Source organism: Spea bombifrons, chromosome 4 (genome assembly GCF_027358695.1).
Source record: "Spea bombifrons isolate aSpeBom1 chromosome 4, aSpeBom1.2.pri, whole genome shotgun sequence".
NCBI classification, from domain to species: Eukaryota; Metazoa; Chordata; class Amphibia; order Anura; family Pelobatidae; genus Spea; species Spea bombifrons.
In genome coordinates this window covers 95481780-95499014 of record NC_071090.1, presented here as the reverse complement: position 1 = coordinate 95499014, position 17235 = coordinate 95481780, and the positions used below count along the sequence as shown (strand labels likewise).

At 40.0% G+C, this 17235-nt stretch overlaps 2 protein-coding genes across 6 annotated transcripts in view; both read right to left on the bottom strand.

The window, feature by feature from the left end:
• Positions 1 to 894: 894 nt before the first annotated feature.
• BOLA3 (bolA family member 3) lies at positions 895 to 3850 on the bottom strand. The gene is made up of 4 exons (XM_053464587.1): positions 3695 to 3850; positions 2784 to 2907; positions 2008 to 2096; positions 895 to 1171 (listed from the first exon to the last, which is right to left on the bottom strand). The coding sequence occupies exons 1-4, from the start codon at positions 3728 to 3730 to the stop codon at positions 1106 to 1108; spliced, it is 315 nt and encodes a 104-aa protein (XP_053320562.1). The 5' UTR covers positions 3731 to 3850; the 3' UTR covers positions 895 to 1105.
• Positions 3851 to 12021: 8171 nt separating this feature from the next.
• TET3 (tet methylcytosine dioxygenase 3) overlaps positions 12022 to 17235 on the bottom strand; it is a 43015-nt gene continuing 37801 nt past the window's right edge. For all 5 annotated transcript variants that reach the window (XM_053464577.1, XM_053464579.1, XM_053464578.1 and 2 more), the window contains 4 exons: positions 16964 to 17053; positions 16679 to 16816; positions 15066 to 15402; positions 12022 to 14524 (listed from right to left, as the gene is read on the bottom strand). In XM_053464577.1, coding sequence (XP_053320552.1) covers positions 12822 to 14524; positions 15066 to 15402; positions 16679 to 16816; positions 16964 to 17053 — 2268 coding nt within the window. In that variant the 3' untranslated portion in view covers positions 12022 to 12821. The remainder of the gene's footprint in view (positions 14525 to 15065; positions 15403 to 16678; positions 16817 to 16963; positions 17054 to 17235) is intronic.

The following is a 17235-nucleotide window of genomic DNA, read 5'->3' as shown; positions in this document are numbered from 1 at the left end:
AACCACCCTGCTGGGCTGTCCTGCTGTAGTTTTGATAGCCCCCCTATACTTGCTGTGGTTGTGTAATCATTTTGTTTCTTGATACATTCATTGCAGATTCACAAATTAAACAAAACAGTGAACTCCCCCCATTGTTTAAATTAACCATTAATAGACCAACCTAATTGCCAAGCATGAGGAATACTTTCTATTGTCCATCTACAAAGCTGATGGTAATAAGTGTAGTTTCGTGAGTTTACGATGAGTATTACGCCCTTTGGTACGGGTTGGACTAATGTCAAGGTTTTTTTCTTTAATTAAATTTTCCACCTTATGTGCTTTTAACGTAACACATCTATTGTGCCACTGGGGAAACAGCTCATCAATTACATATATTCAAATACTTTCAGAAAATAGCTATTTCTATATAGGATCATTCTATGTTTAGTTATTTTCCTGTTTTTGCGCATTGTAATAAATACCTTTTGATTTATATAGTCTACCTTGTGTATTTTCTGTGCATATAAGATTAAAAGGCAGTAAGCGGATATGTACGGTGATTAAGTCCAGCACTGCGCACACTGGCATGTCTAGTATTAGGTGATGGTAAAATGACAGGCAAGGTTCACTCTACAGACCCGCGTTACTGGCTTTCATACGAGTTCCCAGACACAGCCGCCAGTGAAGGTGCATTGGGAGCATATGAAAGGCTTGTGAACATTTGTTTAATTAATAAATGTATCTTTTCAGTGTTTTTTATGCCTTTTTGTATTTAGAGGGGTTTATTCTCCAAACATCGTCTATTTGAGAGATGTGGATTCACCTGCCTCACTTCAATATTACTTGCTCCACATGCAGTAAAACCTGAAACCTTACTTGGTGGTGTTTGTGTAATAAAAAAAAAGCTGCTCAGAATTAATTCCTGGGTAATAGATTTTCTTTATTAATAAACATTTAGAGAACTAAAATATACACATGTGGACTTTTTCCCAGGGTAGAGTTATTTCCACAACTGCTTAATTGGAAGACCAGGTATTGATGGGTTTCACTGGAACATGTTTCTGGCAATTCAGATAGTTTAGGAAAAGATAAATATTTCTGTGTATAAACACTATATATACTTTTTTCATTGTTTTGGACAAGATGTGAATATCCTCAGTCCATGCATCACTTTAATCTCTTCTTGCAGGGCCTTAACAGAGAAAGAGAGAGAGTTAGCTTTTTGACTTGTTTTTGTTTCAGATATTTTGCGAATAAAGGGTCATTTGTTGTAGAACAAAATTAGATGTTGCTAATCTATAATAGTGGACGATACCGGGCTTCAAAACATTCCCATAAATGCACAGGCTGATTTTTGGTACGTTAAGCTGGATCTTCTCAATGGCTGAGCGACAGACTGGACTGCCTCACTGACCCAGGGTATTCACTAAAGCACACACCTGAACTTTTAACTCACTGATTTCACAGTGCATTCAGAATAACAGTTAAATTTGCCATTATTTGAACCATGTTTTAGGTAGGGCCACCTCACCCTTTCTTCTGGGAAAAACATTTCCATAATGTTAAAAGTATAGTGTAAATTGTTGCAAATAATTCTTTAAATTCTATTAACTTAAACCATCAAAACATTGGTTAGGAATTTACCTTTTGTAATAATTTAGCTCTAAGTTAATACCGCTTAAAAAAACAAAAACAAACAAAAAAATCAAGCCAACATGTTTTATAACTTTGTTGAGATATAGATAATTGTATAAATGTAAGTATATTATGCTTCCTAAGTGCAGAGGTTGGGGATCAGTGGAGTTTTAATTCAGCACCACCTGGAGAGCAGCCTGCTGGCTACCTGTGTCCTTACCTGCTCTCTGATAATTTTGGTAAATAAGGTTTTAGTCCTATGGGTAGCACATGGGCAGCCTTCATTAAAACCCGAGTTTGCAGGAGGTGGCCATTTCATGTGGGCGCTTCATAATGCATGGTGAAGCACCCACCATAGCAGGTTAACGAACATGTCCCTATGCCTAAACTTACATCGTTCACCATCTGATGCTGCTGTACTGTGCGTTTTGCTTTAAATTCTTCAGATTCAACGTGAACTTCATACATTGCACCGCAGCCTCCTGGAAGAGAAAAAGAGAGCTACAGAAAATGCACCGGTAATATGGGTTAGAACTTGGCCTGCAGGAAGTGGGTGCACCTTCCTCTTGAATGTATGATGTCCTTTGGTACATTAGCACAGAGAGAGCAAGAGCCCAACCGTGTAAATGAGTTTAGAATATCTACACCGCGCCACTTCTCACGGTCCCAACAGTTCAGGTTTTCAGCACCACATCACGTCCGCACAAGTGAAGCTGTCAAAGACGCACCGTCTGACTGACTGAAGAAACCAAACGAGGATATTTATATATATTTTGGGTTGTATATCCTCAACCCAAAGGCGCTAGGGAACCTTGGTTTTACCATGAACAGGTACAAATTTCTTAGCAGTTCCTAACTTCTCCCTGTATGGAGTAACGTCATTTGGATAGAAAAAGTACATATTTCTAAAATGAAGCATAAAAGAAATGCATGGCTGGGTTATATGTTTCCATAACAATTTATAAATGTATGATATTTTGTTCATCTACTCACATACTCAATATATAAAGCTTAAGTATTCATTAGGTATGTGCTTCCAGTTAATATACCGTCAGATTAAAAGATCACTTAATAGCATGAATGTAGAATTCAATATTTTCTATTAACTTGTGACATCATGTGCTTTATTGTATTAACAGCATTTAATCATAGTTACATAGTTACATTACCTGAGATATCAACTACCCGGACAGAAGTAGCCTTAGGGAACCTCGTCTTCAGCACTTCCGTTATCCTGTCCTCGCCTTCTGTTTTGGATGCAAAGGACCTTCTCATTTTGCAGAGAATGCATGACTGCAGGGATGACACAAACACTTTAACCATACTTTGATTTTATGTCTAAACACAATATGAGTATTACACATTTATATTTTAAGATACCTCCAGATTGTAAGATCGGGGGCAGGGCAGTGCGGTTTCCCATACCCTTTGAATATATATATATATATATATATATATATATATATATATATATATATATATATATATATATATATATATATATATATATATATATATATATCTTATAAGAAGCACTCTGGAAATTGTTAGTGCTATCTAGATAATATTACTACTATAGCATCCTCTTGGTAGTAGCACTGCAGAGGGGTATACAGGGGTCTATGCGCCAGTAACTTAAGAGTCTAGTCTGCCCAAGTGTCCTGATGTATAAGAACCCCTAGGCCCTTCTAGTCTGCCCATGTTTCCTGATGTATAGGGACTCCTAGGCCCTTCTAGTCTGCCCATGTGACCTGGTGTACAGGAACCACTCGAGCCGTCTACAAATATGACCAAAAGCAGGTCAGAAGCCGGGTGAATATTTTGATGGCCGTTTCAATGCATCACTTTAAAGCAGGTCCGCTGCCCTTCCGTTGTATATAAGCAGACTTCCGGCCAGGTTTTCGGCTCACCTGTGTCCAGGAGCCTGCAGAGCCCGGACACTCAGGGCATAACAGACACTGATGTTAATCGAACTGCCACCCAAGCAGCCCCATTCACCGCACGCATGTCTCCTCAGCCCCGGGAGAAAGGGAACCGGCGCTGCAGATAAATCCTTCCCCCAGCGGCGCGTCCTGCTTACCCTACTCCTGGCCATCAAGTGCCCGGCTGCAAACATGGTCCTGAGCTTTTGGATACACAGCCTGGATTCTCAATGTCAACGCACAGGAGGCATGTGTATATTATGTGCGGCGTCGCATAGGTGTTACGTCACACCATCGGCGTCATTTTCCTCCGCCGGAAGTCTTTCCTCCTGCTCCTGTTTTCTAATAGCGTCCCTTGCAAGCAGAGAGGTTGCGCCAGTGACGTATATTGAAATGCGCCACGAGTGTCGTGACGTCAGCGGAAGCTTCCCGTGTGTAAACATTAATGAAGTCGCCTCTGTGGGTGAATAGTAGAGGGGGGGTAGCTCAACAAATAGAGAGAACAATGATAACAAAGGGAGAACGCTGTGTAAACTGACCGAGGAAGGGGGGAATCACAAGATTAAATACCCCACGAGTCACGTAGCTTGTTTGTTTTTCTCTCTCTCTCTCGACACATTATTTACAGTACAATATACTGTATATACTGTATCTGCTAGTGAGAAGAAAAGGACACATCTACAGTACAAATAAATAAATATATATATATATATAGTGTCATGAATGACACTAGTGAATGAAATTGGATTCGAATAGCAGTGATTTTGGGAAGCCTAGACAACTTCATCAATGATGTTAAGTGATGACGGCAGATGAGGAAAGGTAAACTAAGGAAATACAATGGCATGAATGACCTATTGTGATGTGCGGCGTACGGGCATTGTGTGCGTGGATGCAGATTTCCTCCAGTAGAACACCTGTCTGTATGCGAGCGGCAGTTACAGTAAACATCCTCAGCCAAGAGCTCCAGGGGAAACAAACATATTTAACAGCAAGTGACATCGCATGTGACAGATTTCTGGTGTATTACAAATTCTTGTTCCCGATTTTTTACTATTAAACCACTGTTGGTTAGTGAAAATTACCCCTGAATGTTTTACCTCTTTATGATTCGTACCCAATGGATATTACCCTAATGCTTCCATATAAATTAGCTTTTTTATAATCTCTCATCCGCTGTCATGCCTGTATCACTCCTAAGCGCTTGGTACCAATGATACAGTGGCAATGGCCATTATTAACTTATAACTACCTTTAATAAACCAGTTCTGCAGTTTGTAACTTATTACATTTGAATATTTTTCTTTGTGTTGTTACAGAGAAAACAAATCCGTAAAGGTTGAGACATCAGGAGTTTAAAGGGGAACTACAAGGTAAAACACGGCTCCAATAAACACTGTAGGAGTTTAGCAGCAGGGACTCCATGTTCAAACTAAAAGTTTTTATTTTTTACAAGAAAAGCCCCTTCTGTTATATTTAGGCGTACTTTGCATTTTCTTAGCTTCAAAAAAAATACTTCCAAAATTACCATCATAGTTAATGACACTGGACTTCTAATTTATAGTCATAGGTCAACTGTGCCTTTTTTAAGCCAGGGAAAATAGCTCAAATAAGTGAAACTAGAGGATGGTGATAAGATCACGTAACTTTACACCAAAATGTCATACCCAACACTCCTAAAGCCTTTACTGGTTCATTGTATTGATAATGGAGGTATGTAGGTGTACCTATATATCGGCGTTATTAAAGATAAAATTACCCTTTCTGCCCTAATTCACGAAATTAAAAAAGCAACACAGAGTTTGAGTGCAAAAAATAAATATAAAATTTATTAAAACACCCACAATATTTTAGTTATCAGGAATAATACATTTCACAAACAAGCTGTTTGTGAAAATTATAATAAAATACAAAAAAAAAATACAAATTAAAAACCAAAACAAAAAAAGATTCATACTTGCAATTTTTTAGGCATCCTAAAAATAAAAATTACAGAACACAGAATAGGTGGGGAGGAAATGAAAGGGGGAAAAAAATACAAAACATGGAAAATTATACAAAATAAAATTATCAGCATAAATTTACTGCACTATTTAAATCTGCAGTTTAATACACATTAATCCTACTGCCTTCAGACATTGTAAAATCTACCATTCATCAGATCAACCCCAAAATAAACTGAATTTTCAAGTAACCACAGTCACAAGTTGAGATATATTCAAGTGTGGCGTACAAGCTTAGCTCCATTGGAGAATCTTGCAACCAGTGAATTTAAAAGACATGAAATCAAATACATCAAACACCTATGTTTCTAACTATCTATACTGCATTTATTTATGCCACAAAACCAACCTGTTTCCCGTACTTCTTTCAAACCTCCTCCACTGCTGCTGGAATGTACAACACATGAATGTACCAGTCCTATCCAGCCCCGGAAAAGGATACAAATACATCAAAAGAAGAGAAAGTGGACAAGCCATACCTAAAATGTACATATCCGAATTTTTTTTTTATTGTTTTATATATTTTTTATTATTATTATTATTTGACAATGCATAACAGCGGACAAAGTTCCGAACGGTTTTAATTGAAGGTGTGTGGAGTTTTACAAAGGAATCCCTGAAGAAATGATGTTGTGATGGTGCCAGGTGGTAACATTTCAGTTCAATTAAACCTGGTAGCAGAATTTTAACATACAAGGGAATAATAAAATGAAAAAAAAAAATACATATATATAAAAATGTCACAATTGTCCTACCAAGAACTATTTGCAGTGAGAAAACATTCTACTTACAGACGGCCCTGAACAGAGGGGGTTTGTACAGAAGGTGTTAATCGATGACATTTTATTTTAGCTTCTTATAAAAGGTGACAAACTGATTTAAATACAATGGAATCATTTACATACAAACACACAAGTCAGGCATTAGGCCGTTTCTCATCAATTAGACCCCATAGGTAAATTCTTTAAAAGTTTTTTTTTTCCCATTAGCCACAAGACAAAAGTTTTAAAAATGCCCAATATAATACAACGCGAGACGCGGCATCACACCGGATTATTTTGGAGATATGCGGAGGTGCAGTATAGAGACGGACATACGGGGGGGAAATATAAATTACGTAAGTACGTGTCACAAGCGAAAATATAGGACACTTTTACCCTAGATATCATTCCCATCAATGAATGCCTACCACAAATGTTTTTGAGGTATAATTTAGGAAAAGTATCTATACAAACAATAAAAAAAAATCTGTACAAAAATATAAGATAGCAGTGAAATAAAAAAAATAAAATAAAAAGGCCTGTACATCCGACTGAGACAGTTTACCCCAATAAAATATATTACAGAGTGGATACGTTTTGGGGGGAAAAAGCAAAAAACAAAACAAAAGCGTTATATATATATATATTATATATATATATATATATATATATATATATATATATATAAGGCTGTTGATGCAATGTCCCATTAGTTTCACTACCGTTCCATATAATATTTGTAAAATGTGTTGTATAGCTTATCTAGGTTAAGAAATCTTCCTTTAAATAGAAACGAGGAGAGGGCATGTATACGTTAAAGCCCCTGCGTCCCGCATGCTACATTTCTCCAGGTAAACGGGGGAGAAGCCGCGTATCTTTCTACACAGCCTTACAAAGCAACAGAACTATCCACGCCGACGCACCGAAAACAAGCAGCGGAATTCAATCAGCAAAGGGAATTGTGCATCGCTAATAAACGTCCAGCTTCACCTAACTGAAGTGTAAAGGAATAAAAGGAGACCATCGCAAATCATTTAAAAACGCCATTCTATATTGAGAAATGCCATAATTAGGCGGCTTAATTGGTTTTACAGGAATAAAAAAAAACAGCCTTCTACAGAGATTTCAGATTAATCGGTTAATTAAAAGCCACCATTGGAGATCTGTTTGCTTCCGCGCCGCTTCTGCTTACAAAAGGAGACACCGATATTGTTTTAAAAATGCTAAGGACCCCCCTCCCCCAATAAATTACATTTAAATGGCAGAAACATTTACAGCTACTTAATCATGCTCAAAAATACTTCATTATTAGCGGATCGTCTGTTTTTAGTTTAGGAATATTTGGAAGGCCGTATTTTGTTGAGAAACTGACATATCGCCATGTATATAGGAGTCTGAATAGTACGGGTTTGGGTAGACACAGGATTACGGCAGACGTGGGCAAACTATCTCCAGTCGGCCATGGCTGACGGACACTCACAGGAGATGTACTTCAAATGTTCTGAACTAAAGCATTCCGAGTCAGCCAGTGATGTACAATATCATCCTCAGAAATACTAATATCTCCACATTTACTAGAATACAAAGAATATTTATGCCAAGAGCAATCAAAAAATCATACACCAAGCAGAGAGAAAATCTGAACAGTTTCAGCACAAATCAAATCATTTTTGACCCCAGAAGCAGCACATTTCCCATCGCAGAATAAACACACGTTGGTATGTGTCGGGTAGAGTGATCGGCTCGCGAGAAAATAAAAGCCACAAATCAAATGAGAAATACTAAGTAGGAAATGAGCTGCCGAGCTGGGAACGAGCTGCGCATGGCAACCGCATCAAGCGTGCAGATTTATAACCCCTTTGAGTTCCACAAGTTTTATGGTTCATTCCTGACTTGAGGTAGGCTAGATTTAGTGTTAAGCATCGTTTAAAAGAGTTCCCATTCCAAAAATACCCGCCGTATCCATTCCAGTCTCACCCGCCAACCACTCGTACTGCTAACATTGTCAGACGCCGGGGGGGGGGGGGGAGATACCAAAATAAATTGAGTGGAAAAAAATTGTAGTTTCATACTCTGAGTGCAACTTGGCATTGAAGGGGTTAAAATTTTAAAACAATGTAAATACTGATTGATAGAGATCTATAGACTAAATCACCCTCGTGGAAATAATTACAATGTGATTACACATTGTTTGGGGGTGAAAGAAAAAAACTTTGTATTGTGATGAGTAGCGGATATTTTATTTATTGGAGGGGCTGTAAAGAACTTTTATACAATTTACGGCCTCTTCTGCATTCAGAAACACAGTGGCAAGCGCGCGAGCCACAGATACGGAGCAAGTAAATACTTATTTTTTACAAATGACGGTCAACTGAACCTAAACTACAGACCCTGGTAAGATGACCCAGTAGTTAAACCACCACCTGGTGTAGTCATGCATAATATCACCCAGGAACAAATGATCCAAAATACTCCGAATTATACCAAACGCAATTTTCCACTTTTGTGGGTTGTTTTTTTTTGTTTTTACAGAGACCCTAATAGCTAGGGTTTCTGTAAAAAAAAAAAAAAAAAAAAAAACATTTTTCCGACCTGTCAACAATGATTCCTATTTGTTCAATAGAAGGGTGGGTTAGCGATTATGCACCGTGATTTGCTCTCTTAAAAAAATCCAATAAATATATGTTTGACCGTTATTAGGAGTTCATTGCCATCTCTGGCTCAACATGAACTCCTGAAGCTTTTAAAAGCAGGCACCATATAAAGAAAAAATGAGACTGCACTAAGGTGTCCCCCCCCCCGGCTTATTTCATGAAAATAAAGAGAAACTACATACAGATATTAAACATTACTTAGTTTCATTTTTTTTTTTAATATACCCCCCCCAAAAAAAAAACCCAGAGCCCTCGCATCTGGCCGGTGGAAGAACCAGAATAACACAATTAGTGAGATGCGAGTAGTCAGCACACACACCTTGTGATTACTACAGATAGATATCACAAGGCAAGTGGTCCGGGCAAAATAATTTTACACTATTAAAGAATTTCTCAATGGGTTCAGGCATTTAACAGGACAAGGAACGATTTCTCTAATGTTGCATTTAGTTAAGAATGCAATACATTTAGCAGGGTAGGTGGAACAGCACCTTTACCGGACGCTGCGGAGGAATGGATCTTGTTGCTCTACACTGGATGTCAAACTGCCCAATTTTTAAGGATCTTAAGAAAAGAAAAGCTGCAGTTACTTAAATAATTCCATAGCACATGGTGATGTATAAAGCACCGTAGAGTCCTGCCTAGATCAGCGGCACGGCTCCGTCTAATATTCAATGCGACAGACGCCTGCACCAGCACCCGATGCGTCGCCACAAGTTAGCCCAATGTTGTCTATAAAGCTTGGAACTTTGTGCGTTAGCTGACCATATGTGTTAACGATCAAATAGGACCAAACAAACACCCCATATGAGGCAACTTGAGGTCTAGTTCCAAATCCTATCTTGATGGGGAATAAAAAAGTCAAATCTCCACAATGGATTCCTGGTGCAGCTTTTAAGGCAGGGTAGTGTGGTTGTTCAGTACATTACCAAGTAAAAGCGGTAGACACGAATGAAGGGTAATAATATCACAGAACACGAGAAAATCGAAGCAAAGGCCAGTAAATGATATTCCACTACCAGGTAACAGCTGATTAGAAGGTACTCGTACATAAATATAAAAAGCCTGCACACACGGACATGTTTACAGGTTTCCTAACACGATGTTACACCTGGGTATAAGATCTGGTTTCACATCATAGGACCGGGTTCTTGGTATGGCTGGAACCGTCACTCAGATCTACAAACAACGCGCAGGCGCGGCACGGCTATACACCGACGACTCCATGACATCACAACAGCCGAAGAATAAAATCTGAAATAACTCCGATTCGTTTAAAACCTAGGCGGACTGTCTATATACCTATATATCTCTCTCTATATGAAACAGTAACTAGCATTTTAAAAAAACATTTAATTAGTCCATTAATATACTTTAATTATAGATTCCCTTTAACTTCTCAAGGCAGCATCCATTACGCGATCTTATTATAGTGTGATAGGACTGTGCGACGCGAGTCCCTACGTGTGTTTGTGAAAAGGTATATGTTTAAGGCAGCACTTTCTGGAAGCAATGATTTTCTATGGGGAGGGGGGGGGAACCACAACCTGAAGCGGTAGTGAGTATGACCGTCTCTACAGTAAGTCTACCACAGTAATTAAGGTACATCTGCCAACGACGGGTTAATACTTTGTAGAAGATACTCTAGAAAACCAACTTCTAGATGGTTACTTGACTTGGGACCCTTGGCCTGTCCCACGTTACAAATGTACAGATACTCAGTATCGATAGGGTGGGGAGAAGTGGCGTTCTTCGTCTGTTACACTATCGGCCACCCTAGCCAAAACCAGAGCACCGTTAAGCTAATTGGGGGGGGTGGATTCTATATATATATATATATGCAGATATAGTAATTGGTAGGACGGACACACTGCGTTAAATATTCTAAGTCTATGTACAGTTCTCCCATGATCTATTTCAAAATGTTTGCAGCAGGATAAAAAGTGCTTTAAAATAAAATTTAAAAAAAGCTATTTACATATTGACGGTTTCAAATATTTAGGTGCATGGAATTTACCTCCGTGCATTTAGGAGTCCTTTAAATAAAATAAAAACCACCTTTCTGGTCTTAATGCTGGATTTACATTCTGCGTGACATTAACCCCTCGAGAGCTTGAGTGGTTAACAATGACGAAGCAGCACGTTTTCTGTGGCACAGCCTGGCATTCTTTGCCCGGCTTCGGTTAAAATGACCTCCCTAAAAAATCTAGATAGCTTTAGTTTTGTCTACACTCATAAAAATACTTCTCTTTTCTTTATATTCCTTTAGTTATGTAGCACCTTGCCTTTCGCTGCAGCTCTTTGCCAACCTTTACCACCCCCTCCAAAAAAAATGAAAAGTTTTTTTTTCGTAAATACCAAAAATACACGTTACGGTTATAGAATAAGCACCAATGTTTTGCAATAGTTGTTGGGTTTGCTATGGTAACAAACCATACATCCCACAAAAGACCCTGAAGTCCTCCACCCAAACCCCCCCCAAATAAATGAAACCTAATGACGGAGGAGAATCAATGATCCTACGCATCGATCGGGTGGACAATGTTATTATGGAGAAAAAACACAGGACTGTTTCTTTTAATGTGTTGCAGTCCCACTAATATACACGGAACAGAGAATGCCCCAGAACCCACCAGCACCATATATACAAGAAGATGACTATTCACAGTTTGGATCTGGCGGGAGATACAGCAGCCCCTTGTCAACAGGTTTTACAATTCATACTTTATTACATTTTTTTATCCTCCATTTACGGTGCAGCTGGTAAACACACATTATAGATATATATATATATATATCTGTTTTCTTTTTATACCTAATGGGCAGTAATGCAGATGTGCAAACATTCTGGTCTCGATTTCTACAACTAGAAATAGTGAAAAATGGAATACGCAGCACCGTCCACTATTTGGGTTCCTTGAAACCGAAAAAATGTTGCTTTAACCTTTTAATAATGGGAAGCCGATTGATGCATCAGGCTGTTAGAGACGCTGTTTCCACTAAGGTGAGCTGCCCATTCTAAACAGTTAAGGAAGGAGAGTTTGTAGAAACCAAAACTGTGTTTTTTTTTATTTTGTTTTTATAGAAATGCGAGGATCAATGCACATCATGTTGAATTTTTTGAGTCCCTGTTTAACTGTTTGCATGCCAGACACTCACCTTAGATGGAAAAGTTTACGCTTTCAATGCATTTTCCTGGATCGAATGTTTTAGTGGCAGAGCTGGTTGTCCGTCTGAAACCACCATATATTTGTTGGACACATCTGTATTACTGCATCTTAGGCTACAGATTTCTCTGTATATCCATACCAAACGCTGCATGGAGGCCGACACACGAATTATCAGGAGGGCGATACTGTTATTTACACCCCCGCCAAAGAATGATTAAAAGTATGTCTTTACCAACTGGTTTAATAAAAAATAATAATAATAATAAAAAAAACATTTTGGTGATCCGTCAGCAATGATTCCTATTTGCTTGAGAGCACCTGTTCAATAGAAGGGTGGGTTAGCGATTATGCACCATTTTCTTAAAAAATCCAATAAATATATGTTTGAACGTTATTAAAAATCTTTGTGTGTCTTAAAAGGATGCCTTGATTCCTGTTCTTGTACAACAGTAGGTTTTGTTTTGTTTGTTTTTTTTAAAAATGCAGATATATAAATCTTTTTAAGATTAATGAAAACAAAATAAAAATTATACAGTAAAAGTTCTCTTACAGAGAGGGTTGAGTCCTGGGGAGATGTGCACAAAAGCAGGGCGCACCCATTGTACACACGTTAAAAGCACCAAAAATCTAGCACCATATATTACAGTGCTCGGGGGTAGCTGAGGTACGGTGGCCACCATCCGTGGCTGTGTTAATCTCATATCCAGCGACTGTATGGTCCCGTCACCTTGGTATAGGCATAGGAGGATGCAGTGGTAGCAGAGTTTGTTAATAGAGTAGCTGCCTGCCTCGTCGGGATAATGTCTTTCTTCTCGACCGGTGGGGTTTCTGGAGTGGCAGCACCTCCCCACTTTCTCTTTTTACCAAAGCCTTTGCTTTCCTGCTTGATGCCTAGCCTGGCAGCCTCCTCCTGTCTCGCCCGTGCCCTCTCGGCCAGCTGCTTCATTTTGGCTTCCCACAACGCCAGGCCGTGATTGGGTTGGTTTAAGTTTTTGTGCTGGTAGAACACCAAGGAGATGCGGGTCGGGTGACATCGATTGGGTCTTTTTAGGGGGGTAGTGGCATGAAGCTCCCTCCGCGCACATTCAATGAGGATGGAGCCGTGCGCCGGGGCTACAGCAACTCCACCGATGTTTTCATCCAGAAAGTTGTGCTCGCTGTCAGACCAGACCTCCTCCTCGTCCTCCTCCTCTTTCGCACTCTTCATGCTAGCATTGTCCACGTTGTCATCTAGGCTGTAAGGGTCCCACTGGGTCTGATTGGGGTCCGTTTTCAAATTGTTTACAGGTGGATTAGCATACGGATTCCAGGCTCTCTCTTGTGGCCCGGCATTTGGGGTTACGTTGCCTCTGTCGTAGGAAGCAGCCGAATTCCAAAGCTTTTCTTGGTATGACATGGGCTCTTTCACGGCTTGTCCATCGTTCCAGTTTTTCTCCGGCGTGTTAGCAGGAGGCGGCAGGACAGCTGAAGTATCATTCATTTTGCATGAGCTCCACACCTTCCCTGAAGACTGTGTATCATGTTGACCCGTTTGATTATTCATTCCATATGCACTCCACTGCTTGCCCAGCCCGTGCCCACCCTTTAATCCTATGCCATTCACATGAGCACCAAAATAATCTCTCTTCTCCAGTCCGTTTGTTAAATTTGCCTTCTCACTGGATGTAAACATGCCACAAGGTCCTTCAGCGTTAGTCCTTTCAGAAGATGTTAGTGCTCCGTTTGCTTTATACGGCATGGCCTGATCGCTGTTTTGCGATGCAAGATTTAGACCTGGACTTTGAGCGTGGGCGCTTGATGCTCTCTGGAAAGGATCTACATGTGGCAGATCACTAATAGGCTCCTTCTTGATTACTTTGTTGAAGCAAGGATGGTTCTGGGAGAATGGAGTGGTGTCCATGGGAGCAGGAGTGGTCCGATGGGAAACGCCTGCGGATTTCTGACCGGTGGGATCTTGGTGGCTGTACTGGTGCGATGGGTCACTAGATCTCATATAGCTTTGCTCAGTTAAGTCGCTCCCATATCCATGATTCATGCCATCGGCCAAAGACTGCAATTCTGGCTTCTTCTCAAATCTGTTGTTCATCCATCCACCAGTTCTCGCATCAGTGGAACCGTAATTCATGAACTGGGAGGGAACCATAGGATTGCCGGGAAAGCCATAGTATCCAAAGGGAGGAAGAGGAAACTTTGAATGAAAGCCATTCATGGAAGGCATGTTAGGTTGTGCATAGAAAGAGTGATAGGAGTATACACTGTTCATGCTGTATGGGTCAGATGGCCTGCAGCTGCCAAGTACCGAGTAGCTCTCAACAACTCCATTACTTTTATATTTGAAGGTATTGTAGTGATTAGAAGGCTCCACTTTAACACAAGGCTTAACCTGTTGTGGGGGTACACCTGCAGAAGCAAAGCACGGAGAAGTTAGAATGAATGTATGGCCACCATTGTCAGCGCGACTAAAACTGCTATGCAGTTTGTACCACACTCACTTACTCTCGGAGTTATATTAGTTTGATATTTACCCTGCCTTCTGCAAAGTGTGACTGTGAAACGTACTGGCATATGCACAGGTACACAAAGCACATACATGCATAAGCGCACAGCGGGGAAGCATAAACTAAGAACGTGTGTTTAAACAGTAAAACACTACCTACTAAAACACACACACACACACACACACACCACCTTGTCTATACACACATGCCTGTCCCAAAACAGGACTTTTCTGTATCTTGAAGATTTTGATGGAGGTTTAGTGACTCTTACATTTAAATAAAAGGTTATTTAGGTGGTGGCGGTAGATCCACTTAAAGATGAATTACTGAATTGAATAAAAAAACAAACAATTTTTAAGGAGCTGTGGTTGTTCACATCTGGTAAGGATTTATTTTTGGTACATTCCTGAAAGCTTGATGAACCACTTTTATTGCTTGTTTACCTGGATTCTGGGTACACGGCTGTGGCTCTGCAGGCTCCTGCTTCGTCTTATCTGGGGTCGTCAGTTTCTCCTTTTGAAGCTTCTTCTTTTCAGCTGCTGCTTTCTTGGCCTCCATCTGCCGCTGTCTACAAGATTTGGCTGGTTCCGAAAGTTTACGCACCTCCCTGGGAAAGGAAGTCAGCACCTGAATTCCACCTTTCCTGATCTTTTCGGCTTGGCCCTCCTCACTTCCAAATTCATCTGTGGTGGAGACCTTGTAGAGCGGCAGAACGTGGAGCTGCTCATCTTCTGCAATCTTGCCAACAGTCCTATTATCTTCCTTAGTGAGGGTGCAGACCTAGAAGAATTTGTGAAAAATGACTTCATATTATTGGCATTGTAGATATTAGGACCAATATCTATTAAAATGTGCAACATCTCAAACGCAATATCTGAATTCAATATTTTAAATGCAGCACAGCCTCGTCGCTTTCAATATGACAGACAAGGCAATACACAACTAAATGAGGCGCTACATAGGCCAAGGGCGAGGGTGCCCATATGTAATGAGCAATACCTAGACACATATTGCCAATAACAGCACCCCCCTCCTTAAACGATGCGATTCAAAATTATCATTTATGGGTAAACTCATTTGCTCAACTGCTAACTAGATACAAATCCCAATCATTGATGAGAGTCAAGCATTTTATTCCTTGGTATTGACAAGCAATAAAATAGATAGACTAGATGTTACCTGGACAAAAAAAATCATATAAGTATGCTGCGGATTGGAACCGAGGAATGTGTGCCTATCCACAATCAAAGAAAGTTTTTTAGTCTGTAGTCCGTACTGTTCTCCAGAGGAAACAATGCACATAGAAAGAAGCCTGTTTAACCAAGTTTTATACTTGGTACCTGTAAGGAACCCTGTGCCTATAAAAGAAACCGGTGACCTAAAACTATGCAAAGTGGTTTGTGTGACAAGACACGCTGTAATCTCCAGAGGGAAACCAGCTCATCAGAGGCAGTGGATGATCAAGACCCTGGGGGTTCCATCCAATCACAAGTAGTGGCTTGCAATCCAAGTAATATTAAGCTACAAGTAATAGGCAGTCCCTTATCTGGCCACCAGGTGTCCCTGTTGCGTGGTCAAGTTGATATTACTACTTGTAAATCACAAACAGACCACCATTTATTTAAGCTTAAGAGGTGTTTTGGTTAAGCATATATTAAGACCACATAGTTTAGCATTTTTTAAGGTATGACCTCTTTATAGCAGTCATTATAGCAGTGCTAAGAGGCAATATTTTGCCATTTCCTTGTTAATCGTAAATATTATAATCTACACCTTTGTCATTATTGACTCTGTTAGCATGCCATCCTGTGATCTGATTGCATGTGCATGGGGGAGTCACTGTTCTTAATTCCCACAGATGAAATGCATTAGCCACCAACACCCTATTTCCCTGTATCAGAGCTGGACGTCCATCTAATGAGCAATTTCCATCAATACAATATGAGTAACGAAGCTGCATAGCTGCAACTTGCTCCACTATATCGGTGGAGGACAGTTTTGGTTTAGGTCCGAGTCATATACCGCTGAAAAGGTGGAGTGCAATGAGTGTTCTTACCACAGTGCAGCCATTGTACAAATTGTGCTGGTCCTTGTGTGCGTGGGCACAAAAATCCATGCACGCTGTCACTCCAGAGAACGGACGACCTTCCTTCAAACCCAACCGACAGTCGATTGCTACATCCTCATTATTAACCTAAAGAACAAAAAAGCACAAGAAAAGTTTGTTCATGGAGGCAAGGTATGGTTTGCTGAGAGGAATGCGGCCATAAGGTAAAGAGGTAGATTCCGAATGCTGTGAAGCGACAAATGTTCTAAGTTAGGATAGCATATTATCAAGTACCTGGTTAGTGTAAGCCTGTGGGGCCAGCATCTTGTAAACAGGAGCCACCTGGGTAGCCAGGTCCTGGAAACTGTCCTTGAGAGATTCCTCCTTTGAGACCAACAAAACATTCATGTTATACAGGCTTAATACGTACCCGTGCAAGAATATTTTTACCCTGAAGACTGACAGTCATTGTATTTGGCCTGAACATCTAAAAACACGGTGCTTGGTTTTGGAAAATCCCAGTAAATATGACTTTCCTTAATGCTGATGCCCCATTCTAGCGAAAG